Here is a 21,336-nt window from a genome sequence, read left to right as displayed (position 1 = left end):
CCGGACACGACTCTACTTGATACTTTGTCTCCCTACGAGCCGGGCTGGGCGCCATCTTACAGGCGGTTCTCTCTTCCTGACACAGCGGACCCTGGGCTGCTACCGAAAATACAGCCGTCCTCCCACGCCAACGCTTATACTCTGCGCTCATGCAGTGTGCCTCCCCTGAGCCTCAAGACTGGTTGCGCCATCACTCGGATCTACGCGGTGCCCGGCTGGCCGCGGATGGTAATGGTGGATGGCTTGGCGGGCAGTGCTGCCCTTGTTTGCCCCGCGTGCGGAGGACAGCTGAATCCTCTCATCCCGGTGCACCAGTGCTGCTCAGTGACGTGATGTGCGCCCTGGCTACTCTGGGAGAAGCTCTACATTCGGCTGCTCGTGAACTGGGAGAACGGCTGGCTTTGATTTCCCCTGTGGCGCCATTGCTTGCACGTGGGCGCCACCGGGAGCAGGACACTGTGTCTCTTGTTGAAGCTGCCCTCTGTTGTCCCTCCACTCCGGCTATTACTGGCAAATTGAAGGTGCGAGATCCAATTGCAGTCAAGATGCCGGCTGTAATATCCTTGGAGCAGGCTGCAGTTTCGGGACGTGTGGTGCGGCTGGAGCAGCGTAGCTGGGCGCCATGTCTTGTTTCTCCTCCCGAGGTCCCTGGCGTGTATCGACTCCTCATCCTATTGACTGGGCTTGCCAATCCCGGGGGATCATGGATGGGCGCTGTTCTTGTTTGTGCCACGGACACCTACATTGCTGTGTATCGGATGGACTTTACTGATCGTCCCTCCACTCAGGTCTGGTTACTTGGTTCGCCTGCTTCCTTCCAGATATCTACCGTGAGGCCGGACTATGTCGCTGCTTTACATCGCAGGGGGCAGGGCTGAGAGCGCCCCCCATTATGTCGGGACTGTTTCACTTGCATCGCTGGGACACTGATGAACTGCCGGGGATATTGAGGATGGGTATTGTACTGGTCGCGGGGTCTAGGATCGGGCGGCCGGAATGAAACGTTGTGGTGCTTTGGGGAAATTCGCTGGCCCTCCTCCGGCCTTCTGTGGATTAGGTTTTTCTTCTTTCTTTTCTTTTTTCTCCTCCTTTTGTTCTTTTCTTTTGTGTTTTATTCCTCTTTTTTGGTCTCTTTGTCTATATTTCGGGTTCCTACTGGGCGACAGGCACGCTGCTAGGGGGGGGGCCGTAGTCACACGCAGTGGTGCAGGGTGGGGGGACGATGTTTTGTATTGTTTTATGTTTCTATGGCCTTCTTTATTCTTCGTGGTTTTTGTGTTGTTCTTTTTTCCTTTGTTATTTCCTTTTTGTATTCTCCCTTCTTTTCGTATATTTAGATCGGGCCGGGGATCGGGTGGTGTTACTTTCTGGGTGGGTTCCGCACTTTGTGCTTATGGGGTTTGCGCTGTTTCGGGGATTTTGTGTGCATAGCGCTGATAACAGTACGTTCCCATTGAATGCTCACATATCCTGTTTCTCCTCCCGATTATGTTTTCAATGGGTGTTTTTCCTCCTTCGGGACTTGTTCCCGATACAATTCGCTTCACTGTGTGACGCCGTATCCTCTCTTCCTGCTATAAAAAGTGCCCTTTCAAATCCTGCTGGATAGTGGCTACGTTTGCACATACATCCTGAAGTGGTTTGTCGATTGGGTGGGCGCAGTCTTGCGCGGACTGTAGTGTATTGTTTGTATACACTGTCTGCAATGCGTTACGCACGACTCCCATTGTTGTGGTTCCTTTGGTTGCTATTCTGTCGTATGGCCCACCTTGTCGGTTGTCTGAACTGAGTGTACGATTTCTCTCTAATCTCATAAAATGAAACCTGCATGATTCTTTTTCCGTCTGCTGTTACTCCGTTGTACAGCTATTGTTTTTCGCTTTCCGCTTTTTGCGGTGACCTGTAATGTTTCTGTATGTCATGGCGGCCGGCCCGTAGTGGTTGTAGGCAGACGCTGTGTACTGCCCATAAGCTGAATAAAGGTTTTAAAAAAAATATATATAAAATGGCTGTAGGGCTCAAACGCTATGTCTTTAGGGGATATATATTTTATTGGGACTCAGAATGAAGCATTTAGAGCTGATCAGCCAATCAGAATACTTCTTAGCAGGCAGTAGCTATAGACATTGGCCAGTTTAGGAAGCATTCTGAGACTGCCTATTCCTTCTCTCTGTAGTTCGTTTGTTTCTCTTCATTAGACTTCTTTCCTTGCGTATGGGTTAGGCTATCTCCCTGTCCTTCTTTTCTTTTTTCACTGTCCTCAGCAGTTTATTCTATTTTTCCCTGGGGAAATGGCTGTAGACAGATCATCAAGGCTCTCCTAAGAGACGCCCTACATAGGTAACTTTCACTTTTTTTCACAATGCAGTTAATTAAGTTTCCTGCAAGCGTGGTATTGAGAAGTAAAATATGCAATGTGTTGAAGTGAGCACATACACACGTGCTGATGCCAATTTTTTTCTTTATTGCACTGAAGCTCTGGACCATTGCTAGAGGTCTCTGTGCTGCTGGGTCCCAGGATATCAAGGTGGCATGCCAACGGCACGTCAGTTGGAGTGAGTCATCTGTTATCGCGTAAATGACTCCGAAAATGTCAAAATCTGCAAAGCGCAGCACCACAGTCAAACAGCTTTTTTCTTTTAAAAAAAGGTTTGCAAGGTGCAAATACTTAGCTGCTGTGCAATACTAGTTGTTAGTTACTATTTCCACCTTTCTTGCATGGCCCATTAATGAACAATCATTAGAGATTAGAACATTGGAACGTAGAGAGCTCCACTGAAGACCATGAAGTGACTTAGGCAAATAAAGACTAGTATAAGCCTTCTGCTCCAACTTCCCAACGATTGCCTTTCTGTTTCGTCCCTAAAATTAGAACATTCTATATTCCAATAGCCTTATAGTCTTCTGCCTCAGGCATTACTGGTTGTGGAAGGCCCTTTCCCTTGTTGCAGGCCCTCGCCTGTGGCTTGGGCTTATATCTCGGGTTCAGGGCCTTTATTAACCAGTATAGCCTTCGACAGTGGGCTATATAACAGCCCACAGTAACCGGTATGGACAAAAGCACTCATAACACTAGAATGTTGGGAGCACCGTTGAAAACAATTGACTGAAGGAAAATCATGGCTGATGAAGGACTTTTGTTTCCATATGCGTTTTTCCCTGCTTAATTTATAACATACCACATCCAGTGGTTGAGATATTCTAAAAGCTTGATAGGCTTCTGGCTTCGGCTTACACTGGTCGGTAAATACCCTCTCCCTTACTATAAGCACTTCTCTGCTGGGGCGAGCGTATAAATCGGAGAGAACATCTGTAAAAATGCGAATACTGCTACGCAGCTGACTAATATGTTGTACATATAATAAGCTCTGCGGCCAAGAACTTCGATGACGTACCTCATTTCCTCTTTAAAGGACAATAACATCCCACACCGTATGTATTCACAAACGTGAGTTAATGTTTTGAATCCTTATTGGTGGTGCTCATGTAAATCGCTCTGATACCCGATGTCTCGGGTCTAGTTCGCGCCAAATAAAACTCTGAAGAAAAACTTTTTTTTAAACTAATCAGTATTCATACGATCAAGAAAAATGGTTAAGAGCTGAAACTCCGAAAATGTAATGCACAAATTAGAGCACTAAATATCAACAGTATTGTGGAGAATTAAAAAAATTTAGTGCGTCAGCATAGGCGCTGCTCTGATGCGGAGACAAGTACTGCTGAGCAATAGCCGCTTCCAAATCATTAACTCAATAGGCCGAGGAAACCCAATGTGTCCTTGATTGGGAGGAGAATAAGAGGTAGTAGGGCGCCATAGCTCTCATCAAAGCTGCAAGATATCATATTTTATATTTTCACAAGACATACATTTCCTAGTCCTAATGCACGCACGGCCCAATCCTAAAGAATAAATAAGGCTACGTGAAAAATAACTCAAATCAAAAATCAGAGTTTTTACTTGAATGTCCTCTATTGGTACGACCTTGAACGTGCACCCAGATCAATCCAGCATACAGAATGAGTATTCTTAGCTCTGCACTAAAAATCACCGATTTTCCACGCCCAATATAAACCAACCCTATGATCATCTTTCGTTTTTCACATACAGTACCAGCAGCATCCATTTCCGCAGCAAGTTTTACCTCCAGCTCCAGATCCTGTGGCTCTGCGTCAGAGAGGGGAATTACCGCGATCTTGGTAATTTTGTGTATTTCGTGCTCCCCGGGAAGCCTGCCAATTACAGCTTTCTGGCGAATTAAAAGCAGCCACCATGGGAGATCTGCGGGAGAGAGAGAGAGAGACAGGGAGCAGTCAGCGCGGTGTTTGTATCCTAATCTCGTAGCAGATAGTAATGAAAGCAAACTGACCCCAGCACGGGCCGAGCGTGCATGGCAGGATAAACACGAGCGGGCAAGTTTCAAATACAGCTCAAGGTCAAAGCGCAAATGCTCGGAGGCATATTTTCCAGTTCAAGTGCCCATCCCTAAGATGTGAACGTGCTGGATTTGTACAGCCGCCAGAAGGAAAACACGGCTGTGGGAAGCCAGAGACTGCGCTCTCTGTGCGTTCCCAAACACCACTGCTAAGCAAGCAAATCCTAAACACCCATACACAAGTCAGGCTAATCTACTCTGCCTTTTCTGTGCCTGCTGAAACACTGTAAGCAAATCGATCTTATTACGTATAGTGTATGTGTTCCACTATCTCAGACATCCAGGCATATTCTGTACGTTGGAGAATGTTATGTAATACCTATCACTGAAGCGTCACACAACATGCAAACACTGCATAATAACAACAGGTTACAAGAAAACATCTTTCTTTCGATAGCAACATCCGAAGACTTGGATAAGGAACTTGTTCATTTGGAGCCTAGCGTACTACATCAAATATGTATGGACTGGATTCTGTTTTGTAGCCCAAACTTATGACCTTCGATTTAATGATGATTATGAATAAAATGTTACTTTTCTCGCCCAAGCAGTGACCTCATAACAGTCCTCTTTCTACTGAACCCTATGGGGGTCCCTGCCAACATGTCTGTGAAACAATATACTAAAGCATTTGTATATTCTGTATGTAATCAGCTAAATGACATCACAACTTACAAATTACTTAGTGGACTAACACATCCAACAACACACTCTGCAATAAGGTATGATAGTGTATGATTCATGACGAGAGCAAACGATGGTTCGATTGTGTAACACACCAATCTGAAATCAAGAAAGCTTCTTATCTGTAGCAATGATAGGTCAGCATTCATATCTTCGATAGACTGACGTAAGTCATCAGTACGAACTTGAACTCCTGGGGGGGCCAATATGAAATAAGAAAGCCTTTGAATAGAGTCTGCACTAACCTAAACCTTCAACTGTTTCTTCATGACATAGGAGAGCTGAAAGTAGGAAACGCAAGGATGGTTGTGTGCAAGTCTATAGAAGATGCAAATACGTTTAATGTTCAGTGCTATAGATCCATTGCAAATAAATTTTTCTTCTCCAGCGCTGGATTTTCCAGATTTAAGAGATTGACTGAAAAGAAAAGCCAGCTGCGTGTTCTACATGACAGGTGGCACCAAAGCCGGCCCAGACTAAAGAGTTTTTTGAAGTACAGATTTACATTCCTGATCAACAACCCGAGAATCATTAAGACCCCCTGGACATATGTCCAAATCACGGCCGATTTACACATTTGAATCTTTAATATGAAGTTAATAAATGCTGCCAGTGGATATTCCTCTTTTGTAAAGTGAGAGAACATTTGCTCTAGAAACAGAACCACATGCAGTAAACAGACATTTTCAGCATGAACCCAAGTCATTTCAGTGTAATACATGAGAGCTCTTACTAAATCCACAATACAACCTTTCTTTTATTGCAGACTCAGAAAGAAGTCTCAGAAAGAAAATCAGAAACAGTTACATCTTGCATCGATAACAAATTCGAGTAAGAACACGTGTCTTAAACACTACCTGCACTCCAGGAAAAACAAAAGGCTCCCCATCAAAAACAGCATAACCTTTGATAACTCTTCTTACTGAAAATAAGGCTTTGCAAAAAGCCAATCTCCATGAAAAATATTGTGAGGCACAAGCATGCGCAGGCCCAAAAGTAGTGCCAATGAATTTTGCTAAAACAATAGTTATCCACTAAGTAGCGACAAGCATTGGCAAATCCAATAGATTTCACCCATGCAAGAGCTATTGGCACTGTCAATGTGTTTTAGCCATGATGGGCACCAGCGTAGAGGCTGTTTAGTTTAGCAAAAGATTTGTGGGATAGAAGAGAATCGTGTGGAGTGGCGTACAATGGAGAAGTGTGAAGTAACATACGGTGTTGTAGAGCGTCAGAGTGGAGTGTCATAGAGCGGAGTTTCACAGCGTTGTAGAATGAAATGAAATTGAAATTAAATTAAATTTATAAAGCGCATGGCTGCCCGGGAGCGTCCCAGCGCTATAGAACAAGGAACAGCTGTGTTGGGAACCACCACTCAAGAGTCCTGGGGAAACAAGAACGTCTTCAGAAGCTTTCGAAACCTAGGATAACTTGGTTCAGTACGGAGTCTGACAGGGAGGGCGTTCCACAAGGTAGCCGCATTAACTGAGAATCGACATCCCCCTGTTCGAGCCTTCTTGACTTTCTGAAGTCATCAGTGATGTTACTGACCATGTCATGAGTGAAGTAATTTGTGAGGTCAGAAGCAGTGCATTGAGGGGACATAAGTTATAGGTAGTTCAGGTGACTATAACTGCTGAATTTCACTGATTTTGATCGAGGGAAATCTGAGCCTATCTATAACGTCCATGTAACCTTTGGTTTTTTAATTGAATTTCTAAGGTTTTTCAAATTCTATTTCCTAACTATAATGTCCCTGTAACCTTTTGTTTTTTAAGTGAATATATATGTATAGGTTTCACTTACCTGATATATACATACTATTTTGTTTTAAAGGCATGCGTGGTAAAGGCATATGAGTAGTAAAGACCTGCATGGTAAAGTCATATGTGTGCTAAATGCATTGTGTGGTTAAGGATGCGTATTAAAGTCATGCGTTGTAATGTTATACAACTCACCAGATAATATATGACCAAATAACATAACAACACTAATTGAGTGTGAGCTAAGATTGTGTTTACACCTTATGTTTTGAATTTCCCTACATTTTTTACTACACATTCCTGTTACATTTCTGATAAACGAAATTGTTTCTGACTATCCAAAGTCTTTTGTCTCAAAATTCAGGCCCAATGAAAACCAGTGTGATGGGAGGAAAAGTTATTTTCATTTTCTCATACCCTGGCGACCAAGAATGAGATAATATGTTCATCATTTGCACCAACTTGTTTTACATTTATTCTTAAAAGTGTGCACATTTTTTCGTTTGCAAATGATTAACTCGCCGTTTACGGGAAGAAATCCTAGGATTATTCTAAAGGATTCGGATGTCCTTTCTATCGGTTGGCAATATGTTTGTGTAAGATTAAGTACACAACCGAACAGACGGGAGGCCACACTGTCTCCCTCAGGCCCGGGCTCCACCACCTCCCCTGGGCTATACGAAATAGAGGTGGGGGGGGGGGAGATGGGGGCCAGGGCTTAGAGGCGGGTTCTCGCAGGTGATTACAAAGACCGCGTTGTTTTGCCATGCGACATGCTGTACTGCGGGGTAAAGTACGGCCCCATAGAAACCAATGGAATCGCGCTGCAATAGATTGCGCGGTGAAAACACACGATGTAATGGACTCGGCGAGCAAAAAGATGCGGGGAAAAAGCGCGCGATGTAATTGTGCGCGATGGAACGTCATACATTCGAACAAACAGCAGGCCTTGTTTACGGCTTCCATGTTCATATTTACTTCCTCGCCACAAGAGACTGACGGTCGCTCCAGCTGGCTGGTCATTGCCGCTTTGGAGGAGCTGACATCACTTTTATTGTACAGTGCTTTCTGCCTCACTTTTGCAACAACTTGGCGCTGCAAAGAGTCGCTATCGTTCCAGCCCAACCCAATGGCGCTCCTTAAACAACCTCCAAAGGTGAATTTTGAAGTCGAGCCTGCAGGACTGGAATCTTGTAGCTGAAGGCTGCACACACAGCTGTGCTGCAGGTGCATTGATCCACAAACCTATCACGTAATCCAATAAAACATCGAATCATGAGCCGTAAACTGGTATTTTGGCCCAGCTGTGCCTCCTAAAGTATGCAGAATATGGACGTAAATGTGGGTAGTCTGTATATAGCAATGTGGGGATATTTCGCATCAGTCATGTACCACAGAGCTACCACAGAGCTACCCCAGGGGCTGGGGCACAGTGAATCGCAAGATGGGCTTTTCAGAGATACAAACATCATCCGGAGTCCTACAGGCCAGTCCTCTGTACTCTGAGTCACTTCTTCTGTTGACAGCCACCGCCACCACCACTTTCTGGAACTTTCCTCCATTCTAGGCAAGGCAGACAGAAGCCTTCTCTCACTGGCACTGCCAACTGAAATATACTGTTTGTTTCCTCTCTGGTACAGGGCAACACGACGGCGGGGTGTGTAGAGTGCTCTTGGACTAAGAACAAAAATGCTGTTGAGATTTTGAAAGAACACAGACAAAACACAAACCGCAGAGCACTATTTAGCAAACATATGTTAACAGAAGAGCGCAGGGTCTTCAGACCTTTCAGTCACAACTTATGGAGGAAAGAGTACAGTTCTGTGGGTTCATTTTCTTACGGTCACATTTCAGTTTATCCCAGCGCTTCTAAGTGAACCGCTCCTCCCCTTGCTTAACCTACCTCAGCCCGCTTCAGTCCGTCAAAGTTCACCGCTCCTGTCTGCCGCTCCTGTCCGCCGCTCCTCCAAGCGCTCCTGATGATGTCAGCACGCACGTCGTTAGAGCACACGGCCGGCGCTACTTCCAAGGGACTACTTTTTTTTGGAACGTATATTTTTTAAGGAACGCATTTTTTTGTGGTATATAGCCTATGTCCATCTGCACACCCTGACAATTCCAATGATGTATTGGGTGTGTGGATTGGCGCTGTGGTTCCCGAGTTTACCCGCCTCAAAGGTTCACAGTTCTCGCTTTATAATAGTAGTATAGATATATATATATGTAGATATATATATATATTCACTGAAAAAAACATAGGTTTCATGAGTGTTACAGTTAGCTGGACATTTCACTCGTACAAAGCCATAGAAATTCCTCCGTTATAGTTAGTTGTGCTAACTATAACTCGCGCGCCTGAAATGCACTGCTGGTGATGTCACATATTACATCATTCATGACATGGTCAGTGACATCACTGATGACATCATCCAGTTAATGTGGTTTTGTTTGAAATTTAAATTTCTATTATAGAGATAGATATATATATATATATATATATATATATATATACATATATACCAATTTGTATTGAGTGGATATATAACTGTCTGGATGGAGGATTTAGTAGCTGTCTGACTGTTTGTTTAAGTGGGTAATTAAATGTGTCTCACTAAATATATGGATTAGTAACCAAACTATGTGAATGTGTGTATCACTGTCTCTGTTGTTGTATAGCCTGCTGCATCAATTGGTCACTAACTACATGAGTGTCTATATTAGCTATTGATTAGTTGGCTGAGTATTTGTAAGGGAGACTGAGTGCATCTGTGGTTGGGTGGGGGAGTTGTAACTCTATCCATAGATGTGTGAGTGGTTGATTGTCTAGGCATATGGGTTTAGGAGTGTTTATGGAAACAGTTGTTTGGGTGTCTGAGTGTGTTTATGTGCGTGCTGGTAAGTGAATATATGTGTCAGTGTTATATCTCCAATAAAGTAGAAAAATAAAAGGCATTGTATATGAGAGTTGGTGTATATAAATAAGTATACCTAAGAGTCAGTGATTGTGAGAGTAACTGTATGAATGAGTGTATAATTGTAATAGTGATTTTTAGGTCGAGCTATTATATCCCGCAGGGATTAATAGCTAGAACATATAGCAGGGGAAACAAACTCTTGAACAAGCGGATTCCTCCCAATGCATGTGATCTATTGAAGCCTGACACTTTGCCAGCGCGCGCTTGGCCTCAGTCACACCCCATATGCTTGTTCCCTCCCACTCGCTCGCTCCCCTGCTCCCTCGCCCCCCACCCCCATCCGAAAATCTCCCGAAAACACTCACCAGCAGAAGGAGGCTGTTCAACATTTGTCTCTCTTACACCACCAGACATCAAAGGCTGCTGCTCCCCTGCCCACCCACCCACCATCCCCCACAGCAATGCCGAGAGCTTGTCTTTTATCTTCTCCTGTCGCGGATTCCCATCACCATGTCTTTGTAGCCATCAGACACCCTCCATCCGATTTGCCTGTGCACCCCTCCACACATACCAACATTTGGGGACAGAGAAGATGATTTAGGGAAAACACAAAGAAATCGGAGGGTTTTCATTTCTCAACTTCCATTGAAGTGGAGGACTTTGTAAACAAGAGTAAGCTGAAATAAAGCATTTAGCATTTTTTGGGTTACAAATCTCGAATCTTCCACCTAAGGCATAGATGCCATGTATCCTCCCACTACCCCACTTTCTCTTGGTTCCGATCGGCAATTTCTTCTCACTTGTTTCCTAAACCCCTTATTCTCTCTCATTAGCATTTAATCGTGTCTCAGCTCCTCGCTCCCATGTTTCTCCATCTCTCACACATCCCAGTCCTACTCGCAGGCATTTACCCCCTCACACACCCCTCCTTCGCACCATCATTCGTTAACCCGTCAATTTTCACTTGTCTCCATTACGAGCGGGAGACAATGAGGACCGACGTGGCTCGTTGAGCCAAAACAGCAGAGCCTGAAAAAATCGTCATGCGAATGCTCTAAATTCACTCTCATTCTAGCTACCCGCCTCTGGTTTCTCCGTCTTTCTGTGACTGGCTTTTCCTCTTCTGTTCCCTTTCTCTTCATCTCTACTTTCACTCTCTTCGCTCCCCCCCAACCCTTTATCTTTCTTTCTCGGCCACTTTCTATCGCTATATTTCACTTTCGCTCCCTATGCCCCATTGCCTCGCCCTCTCCTATCCTGTGCCTTACTCTCTGTTTGTACAACCAGCCCTGTGCTACCTTTGACAGTGATAATAGCCCCAGTCAGCGGCTTCTGCCTACACAGAGCCCAACGTCCTTCCTTTCTGCAGCCCGCAGCCCTCATTTAGCACTTCCCAGGTCTCTCAGGGTGCAACAGAATAGGGACCGTGCAATTCCGCTGGTCTTTTGCATTTTGATTGTAGAAATGTAAATAATCAGCAGCGCTGGCCATTCTCGCCTTTGCTGTACCCAGAGGAGTTTGTAGAATGTTGTAATAGCGCATGAGGGGGATGTAGAAGAGGTAGATGTAAGTTACAGCTTCTTGGCTCGGCTTGCTTTGGTTTGAGAGTCACAGAGGACCTTGACCTGCTAAAGAGCCGGCCATCTGGCTCGAGCCTTCAAGGGCTTGCCCACCTTTATGTACAGCTGGATGAAGTTCTTCACAAAATCAGGAGAGACAGTACAAATTACCACAGGGCATTCGTATAAAGTGCAAAAGGCTACTTCATTGGAACAGGTCTATAAGCCATCATTGCCATACGTATACATGAATACATTACCCTGCCCCAATAATCCAAATTCTCACGTGTCTACTTCCCTTAATCCACACTGTGCCCACTATATTCCCCAGCCAACAAATTGCATCAACATTCAAACTTCACAACTCTTCAGACCCTTGCCCATCCTGACAAGCTGTTATTCTCTTGCTCCCCATCACGTTGGAGTTGCGGCTGGCCATCTTCCCTTCAGGTAATGCCAGCCGTTACCTGTTCTTTCCACCTTCCCCAAGTTGGATATGCTCTCACAGTGATGTATTAGCCCTCTCCAAATAGTGCATCGTCATTGCCTTCTCTTGCAACCAGAGAAAACTTAACAAGTGTTTTCCCATTCCCTACCCATCTAAACTTTGTGCACAGTGCTGCAGTAGCTGCCTATCCAACAGCCCCCATCCAACGTACACCCTAGCACTGACTGTAACTGAACCCCCAAAGACTTCAGCAGTAACTACATGGTCTTCGACAGGTAATACTCATTCACCATTAACAAGAGAGAAACCCCATTCACCCAAAACACATTGAAATCATTCTGTGCAATCCTTGCATGTTGGATGACCTCTGCAACTCTGTTTACATTCCTGTGTGCTTTCTTAATGGCATTATGCTTCACTGAATCTCAACATACCCATCTCCATACAAACGCTGCCCACACAACAAAAGTATCTGACCGTAAAGGCTGTATTCTCAACATGTTCACTTCCATAACTTTAAACAATGACAAGCATGATAACTGGACAAATTAAAATTCACCTCAGCTAATCAGCGGCATTTCTTGACAAGCCCTACCCAGAGTCAACTCCGCCAGCCACGGCAACAGCTCTTCCGATCTCATGCTGCTCAAGCCCCACCAGTACACCACATAAACATCACTCTTAAAGCCCAGAAACTTTCCAAATGGACATTGCTGCCAATCGTCTTGGCTGCCCACTTCAACCAGTGAATGCCCAAATTATAGTAATAGCTGACAGAGGCCCAGACAGAGGCACTGCACTCAATGCAACATACAATCCAAATACCACTCAGTGCCACATAATTAAACACCACATAATTACACTGCACTCAATGCAACATACACTGCAAATACCACTCAGTGTCACATAATTACATGCCACATAATTACACTGCACTCTATGCAACATACACTCGAAATACCACTCAGTGCCACATAATTGCATGCAAAATAATTACACTGCACTCAACGAAACATACACTACAAATACCATTCAGTGCCACATAATTACACGCCACATAATAACACTGCCTTTAATGCAACATACACTCCAAAAACCGCTCAGTGCCACATAATTACACACCACATAATTACACTCTGGATGCAACACACACTCCACACAATTCCACTCAGTGCCACATAATTATATGCTACATAATTACAATGCACTCAATGCAACATACACTCCAAACAATACCACTCAGTGCCACATAATTACACGCCACACAATTACACTCTACTGAATACAACATACACTCCACACAATACCATTCAGTGCCATATAATTACACGCCACATAATTACACTGCACTCCATGCATCATTCACTCCAAATACCACTCAGTGCCACATAGTTACACACCACATAATTACACTGCACTCAATGCAACATACACTCCAAATACCACTCAGTGCCACATAGTTACAGGCCACATAATTACACTGCCCTCAATGCAACATACACTCCAAATACGACTCAGTGCCACATAGTTACACACCACATAATTACACTGCACTCAATGCAACATACACTCCAAAAACCACTCAGTGCCACATAATTACACGCCACACAATTACACTCTACTGAATACAACATACACTCCACACAATACCACTCAGTGCCACATAATTATATGCTACATAATTACACTGCGCTTAACGCAACATACACTCCAAATACCACTCAGTGCCACATAATTATATGTTACATAATTACACTCTACTGAATGCAACACACACTCCACACAATACCACTCAGTGCCACATAGTTACACGCCACATAATTACACTCTATCTATCACATCACCACAACATCACTCAGCACCACCACAGCATCACTCAGGGGCACCACAACATCACTATGCGCTACCACAGCATCACTGAACGCCACAGCATCACTCGTCGCAACCACAACATCACTCAGCGCCACCACAGCATCAATCTGTGCAACCATTCAACAACAACTGGTTTAACATAGTAACTATGATTTACTATGTGTATGTATAAATCAGGTGTTGTGTGTATAACTGTGTAGGTGAGTAAATGTAAGTGTGATTGATTCTTTTCATGAGTGAGTAGCATCACTGCATAACCGACTAGGATGACTGCTGATGTGTCAATGTCTATATAGGTGTATGAGTGCATTTGATAGTGTTACCATTGATCAGTGACTGCATGTATAAGTGATTCTGTGGGTGAATGGACAATTGTGTGTGTAGACTTAGGAATCAGTGAGTGCGTATGTAGTAACTGGTATGTGTGTGTCAATACTTTCAAATATGGTACTCTGTATTTAACAGTGAGTGATCAAAGGTTATACTAGTGTGTGATGAGGTGTATCAGATTGTCACGTGGATGATGTCATCAGTGATGTCATCAGTGATCTCATTTGAGATGTCATCAGTGATGTCACTGACCATGTCATGAATGATGTAATATGTGACATCATCAGCAGTGCATTGCGGGCGAGCAAGTTATAGTTAGCACAACTAACTATAACGGAGGAATTTCTATGGTTTTGTACGAGTGAAATGTCCACCTAACTATAACACTCATGAAACCTATGGTTTTTTCAGTGAATTTCAAAGGTTTTTTAAATGCTAATTTCTAACTATAACATCCCTGAAACCTATGGTTTTTTCAGTGAATTTCAAAGGTTTTTTAAATACTCGTTTTTAAGTGCCATAGTAGTTATAACTATTTTTTTGTACTGAATTTCTACAGTTTTTTAATTGTTTATTTATAAATATTTTATTTATTAAACAACATTATATATATTTCAGATTATTGCAAAAAAAATATTAAAACTGAAATATTTTTAGTTTTTTTTGTATTTTAATATATTTATATAATTTTATTTTTTGACCTGGACTTTTGCAGGACTGACTCAGTAGTCTGCAAGGGGTTAGGGGACCGCATACATTGTGCACATTTGACTGTACCACTGCTTGTCTCAATGCTGTAGTCATTCTGCAAGCGCATAGACAGTGACTGGGTTCCTAGAGTGCTAGTAGTTGACAGCAGGATATGTTTATAAGCACTTATGTTTCAGCAGAACAGCTTTAGAGCCAGAGAACCAGGTCAGCAGAGCTGTTGTAGAGCCAGAGAACCAGGTCAGCAGAGCTGCTCTAGAGCCTAAGAACTAGGTCAGCAGAGCTGCTCTAGAGCCAGAGAACCAGGTCAGCAGAGCTGCTGTAGAGCCAGAGAAACCAGGTCTGCAGAGCTACTTTAGAGGGAGAGAACCAGGTCAGCAGAGATGCTCTAGAGCCAGAGAACCAGGTCAGCAGAGCTGCTCTAGAGCCAGAGAAACCAGGTCAGCAGAGCTGCTTTAGAGCCAGAGAAACCAGGTCAGTAGAGCTGCTCTAGAGGGAGAGAACCAGGTCAGCAGAGCTGCTTTAGAGCCATAGAACCGGGTCAGCAGAGCTGCTTCAGAGCCAGAGAACCAGGTCAGCAGACCTGTTGTAGAGCCAGAGAACCAGATCAGCAGAGCTGCTCTATAGCCTAAGAACCAGGTCAGCAGAGCTGCTCTAGAACCAGAGAAGCAGGTAAGCAGACCTGCTGTTAAGCCAGAGAAACCAGGTAAGCCGAGCTGCTTTAGAGGGAACCAGGTCAGCAGAGCTGCTTTAGAGCCAGGGAACCAGGTCAGCAGAGCTGCTTTAGAGCCAGAGAACCAGGTCAGCAGAGCTGCTTTAGAGCCATAGAACCAGGTCAGCAGAGCTGCTTTAGAGCCAGAGTACCAGGTCAGCAGAGCTGCTCTAGCTGACACTGACTGCCTGACACTGATTTACTGACACTGACTGACTACTCTCTACTACTCTCTCTACTATTCTCTACTACTGATGCTCTACTACTCTATACTACTCACTCTCTACTACTCACTCTCTACTACTCTACTACTCACTCTCTACTATCTCTCTACTACTCACTCTCTACTACTCACTCTCTACTACTCTACACTACTAACTCTCTACTACTCTACTACTCACTCTCTACTACTCTACTACTCAATACTACTATCTCTCTACTACTCACTCTCTACTATCTCTCTACTACTCACTCGCTACTACTCTCTACTACTCACTCTCTACTACTCTACTACTCTCTACTACTCACTCTCTACTAATCTACTACTCTCTACCACTCATGCTCTACTACTCTACTACTCAGTCTCTACTACTCTCTACTACTCACTCTACTACTCACTCTACTACTCTCTATTATTCTCTCTCTACTACTCTCTCTCTACTACTCTCTCTCTACTACTCTCTACTACTAACTCTCCACTACTCACTCTCTACTACTCGCTCTCTACTACTCGCTCTCTACTACTCGCTCTCTACTACTCTCTACTACTCACTCTACTACTCTCTACTACTCTCTCTACTTCTCACTCTCCACTACACACTCTACTACTTGCTCTCTACTACTTGCTCTCTACTACTTGCTCTCTACTACTTGCTCTCTACTACTTGCTCTCTACTACTCGCTCTCTACTACTCGCTCTCTACTACTCGCTCTCTACAACTCACTCTCTACTACTCACTCTCTACTACTCACTCTCTACTACTCCACTACTCTCTACTACTCCACTACTCTCTACTACTCACTCTCTACTACTCTTCTCTCTCTCTACTATTCTCTCTCTCTACTATTCTCTCTCTACTATTCATTTTCTACTACTCTCTCTACTACTCTCTCTACTACTCACTCTACTACTCACTCTACTACTCTCTGCTACTCTCTCTACTACTCATTTTCTACTCTCTATTACTACACCTCTACCTCTACACATCTAGCCTCTCTACCTCTCTCTACACGCACATATGCATATATATATATATATATGCATTTATATATATGTATGTGTATATATATATATATATATACACATACATATATTAACATATATGTAATCTGCATATCTATATAAATACAAATATAAATGCAGGCATACATATACAAATACATATATGCATACATATGCATGTTTTGTACATGAAAGTTTGAAAAACACGAATAAAAGCAAAGCTGAAAAGCCACCTAACTTAAAAGAGGGCGAGACCTATTGCATTTTCAATGCTTGCTTACTTTGGTTCCATCAAGAGGGCATTCAGATGTGTCACACATTTGCCATAAATTCTGAATGTTAGCACTTTAGTTGCTCATTCGATCACTGTAGTAAAGCTACTGCTCACCAGGGAAGTCTGCTGCTGGCATTCAAAGTGCCTCCTTTGCAAATTAAATGTTTTAAGTGTTACCACTTGATTCCAATCAAGATGGCTTCAGGTGTTCCATACTTTTGTCATAAGACTGTTAGCGCTCTAGTTGTTCTTTAGAATACTCTGGGACATTCTGTCATTGGGCTATACTTAGGCTACATCTGGGTGATATTTGTGCTACATTTGGGCTCTTTTGTCTCTGGCGGCCATCTTGGGAGACTTATTTGTTATGAAGTTTCCTAATTTCCTAATTTACTACAGTCTCCTCAGTAGGAAATAATTTCAGTTTTTTAATTTGGTTCCATCAAGAAGGCATTCAGATGTGTCACACATTTGCCATAAATTCTGAATGTTAGCACTCTAGTTGCTCATTAGATCACTGTAGTAAAGCTACTGCTCACCGGGGAAGTCTGCTGCTGGTATTGAAAGTACATGTTTCAATCTGCATGTCAGAATGTTTTTTTAATGAAATAGAAGAGAATTTGAGAAGTCACTCAAAATGTGTCCTAATTTTTCTTTCTGCAGCACTAACCATACTTTCTATGGCAACATGAAGACCCTCATTTTGTTACTTTTTAAATTAAATGTTTTAAGAGTTACCACTTTATTCCAATAAAGATGGCTTCAGGTGTGCTATACTTTTGTCATAAGTAAGGCTCTAGTTGTTCTTTAGAACACTCTGGAAAGTAGAACACAAAGGAATCAACTGACAGTCTCTGCCCTTGTTGGATGTACATATTTTACTGAGAATGTCAGACTTCATTCTCACATGACTGAGAAAGATAATGTGTATTTACAGAAAACATGCTCTCAATTCAGCTTATAGATCACCTTCCAAACCTCTGTGGGAAAAGCATGAGAAAATAGTTTTCTCTCAAACATGATTCATGATATCCCAGCAGAAGACTTTTTCACATGGTAAAATCACCTTAGAACACACCACAAATCCTAAAATGAGTATGGTACCATCAACAAATGATTTATAATGTAACTAAAGTCTTAAAACCTTCAATTAACTGCAATGATTTTTAATGAGGTGCTATCATGTATATTGGTCCCAAGATGGCTGCCAACACTTCTTGGATGAAGTGCTGACAGCCTATCAGATCTCACGATGAGATCTTGTTAGGCTCCGCACAGATAGATATATATTTTTTTCCTTTAATATCTAAAAAACTACAGAACAGATTTACACCATTTAACAAAAAGGCACGAGTCTGAACCAAGGACTACCTCTTTGCCAAATTTGGTGTAATTCCGTTCAGCAGTTCGGGCTGTAGCTGCGATTAAAGGTTCCTATGGAAAATTGCATTGGGAAAACAAGTTTTGGGACCTCCCTTTTTTCTCGAGCCCGCTTGACGAATCAGCCCGAGACTTTCAAGATAGGAGCGGACCAGAGCTGGTCAAAAGTTTAAATTTTTTTGCGAAGATTCGTCAACCGGCGCCAAAGTTATTGGGAATAGAATGTTGCGGATTTCCTATGGAAAATAGGTCCTAACTATAACTACCTACTGGCGACCGCCAGTAGGTAATATATCCACTGAAAAAAAACAAAGGTTTCAGGGACGTTATAGTTAGCTGGATATTTCACTTGCACAAAAGCATAGAAATTCCACCGTTGTAGTTAATTCAGCTAACTATAACTTGCACCCCCGCAATGCACTGCTCATGACGTCACATATTACATTACATCATTCAAGCATGGTCAGTGACATCACTGATGACATCTCAAATAACATCACTGATGACATTATCTAGTGACTGTGTGTTTCTGTAAAGTTTAACTATGATTTATATATCTTTGCCAAGATGTATTGAAGAATGAGTGGGTGTATAAGTGTCTGGATGGAGTATTTAGGAGGTGTGTGACTGATTGTATAAGTGACTGATTAAACGTGTCTTACTGAATGCATGGGTTACTGACTAAACTGTGTGAATGTCTGTATCAGTCTGTCTGTTGTTGTGTAAGCTGGTACATGGGTTGGTCAGTAGCTACACGAGTGTCTACATGGGTTATTGATTGTTTGCCTGAGTATTTGTATGGGTGCCTGGGAGTGTGTGTGGGTGGGTGGGTTGGAGGTGTGTGACTGTGCATAGATGTGTGAGTAGTTGATTCACTCTGTGTATGGGTTCAAGAGTGCATGTGGAAACCACTCTATGAGTGGATGAGTGTGTGTATGGGTGTGTTGGTAAGTGAATGGATGTCTCAGTGGTACTTGTAGGTAACTCCATATATAAAAGGCAGTATATGTGAGTGATGGTGTATATAAATAACTATATGTGAGAGTGAGTGATTGTGAGAGTGGCTGTATAGACGAGTGTGTACTTGTATCAGTGATTATATAAGAGAGTAAGTCTGCATTACTATCTGTATGAATTAGTGAGGTGGTGTGTGTATAACTGTATAGGTGAGTAAATGGGAGTGTGATTGATTCTTTACATGACTGACTAGGTGTGTGAGTAACTCCATGGATGAGTGGCGGTGTGTGAGTGTCTTAATAGGTGTATGAGTGCATATGATAGTGTTGTATTGATGAGCGACTGCAGGTATAAGTGATTGTATGGGTGAATGAGTGGATGTGTGTGTGTAGATCTAGGAATCAGTGAGTGCATATGTAGTAACTGTATTGGTGTCTTGATGGTTTCGAAAATGGTAGTCTGTATTTTACAGTGGGTGTATCAAAGGTTACATTAGACTGTGAGGAGGTGCATCAGATTTTCATGTGGATGATGTCATCAGTGATGTCATTTGAGATGTCATCAGTGATGTCACTGAGCATGCCATGAATCAATTATGATGTAATATGTGACGTAATGAGCAGTACATTGTGGGGGCGCGAGTTATAGTTAGCTGAACTAACTATAACAGTGGAATTTCTATGGTTTTGTACGAGTGAAATGTCCAGCTAACTATAACATCCCTGAAACCTATGGTTTTTTCAGTGAATTTCAAAGGTTTTATAAAAGCTAATTTCTAACTACAATGTCCCTGAAACCTATATTGTTTTTAAGTACATTTTAAAAAGACATGCATACTTTTGTAGTGAAAACCTAACTGTAACAGTAGTCTGCTATAAGTTATAATTTAACAAAGTTTAAAAGTTAATTAGCAGTAATTAACATATAAGTGTGGAAAACGTGTGACGCAGCAGCTAGGATACCTGACTCCGAACAACAACGTTCACAGTTTGATTCCCGGCTCCAGCGGCACATTAGCCCACCACTATGTCACTGTGGGCAACACCTTGCTTAATCTTCACAAAGCCCCCGTGCGCCGGCATGCCTTTCCGAGGGTACCTGTACACTTTACAAATGCTGGTATTTTTTTATTTAAAACCATAGTGATGAGAAATATTAGCACGTTTTTTTCTTCTATTCAGAAAGATTTTTTTTATGTCTTCTATTTAGAATTACAGCAATTAATAGAGGTTTTAGTCATGAGAATGGAAATGACACGGTTTGCCGGGTAACAGTTTTTAAGCTTGCCAAAGTATGTACACATTAAGAATAGGATCGAAATCGAAACCTTTACCGCTTCACATTTTGTAACTTTTCCCAACACGTGTACACGTTAAACACTTTTAAAACGTGAGCACGTGTAAACTGTAAAACGTGACATCTAAATGGGTGGAGCCACATCTTCCTTCCATAGACTACTTAATGAACAAAAAGTATACAAACCACACCGGTTGTTCGATTAGTTTCGTTTTTGCGAGTTATTTACCCGTGTCTATTCTGTGATGCAGGTTCCCTTTTGTAGCATCGGATTCTTGTTTTACGGCAACAAACATATTCCAAGGTTGTAAGTTGTTTGATTATGGCATAGTAGATATTTATAATACTTAGCTATTTGTGAATATTTAAACATTTGTATTTAGAAAAAAAGTGTTTTTGGTTGTTTTTGCCTTTTTTCTGTAACGTCAGCAGCTAGTTTTCAGAAACAGACAGAATACAGCAAACATTGCTCCTTTTCTGGCTCTTTGAGCTCATATACTGTGACTTTGTATACTATAATATTGACAATGTACTTGACTTCAAAGGTGTTAGTGACCCGTCGGCGCGAAGACTAAAGATTTATACGTAACGTCACCAGCTTATGGTTGTTATTGTGTTTCCCCTTTGAGATCATATACTGTCAATATGTATATTATAATATTAACAGTGATGGTAATCTCAGAGGACTTCATGACCCGTCTGCGCGAAGACTAAAGATTTATATGTAAAGTCAGCACCTTCTGGTATCTAACTCTGTTTCCCACTTAGGATTATTTTGTGTGA

At 42.5% G+C, this 21,336-nt stretch overlaps 1 protein-coding gene across 3 annotated transcripts in view; it reads right to left on the bottom strand.

Moving 5' to 3' along the window:
• Window positions 1-21,336, bottom strand: part of INPP5F (inositol polyphosphate-5-phosphatase F) — a 1,146,251-nt gene that overhangs the window by 659,619 nt on the left and 465,296 nt on the right. For 2 of the 3 annotated variants that reach the window (XM_078643924.1, XM_078643926.1), the window contains exon 4: window positions 4,143-4,279. The exons of the other annotated variant lie outside the window; for it this stretch is intronic. In XM_078643924.1, the coding sequence (XP_078500050.1) occupies window positions 4,143-4,279 (137 nt within the window). The remainder of the gene's footprint in view (window positions 1-4,142; window positions 4,280-21,336) is intronic. 3 annotated transcript variants of the gene reach the window in all.

This window comes from Lissotriton helveticus, chromosome 5_1 (genome assembly GCF_964261635.1).
Source record: "Lissotriton helveticus chromosome 5_1, aLisHel1.1, whole genome shotgun sequence".
NCBI classification, from domain to species: Eukaryota; Metazoa; Chordata; class Amphibia; order Caudata; family Salamandridae; genus Lissotriton; species Lissotriton helveticus.
Note: the sequence above shows the minus strand (reverse complement) of the source record. Positions and strands in the feature narration are given on the sequence as shown.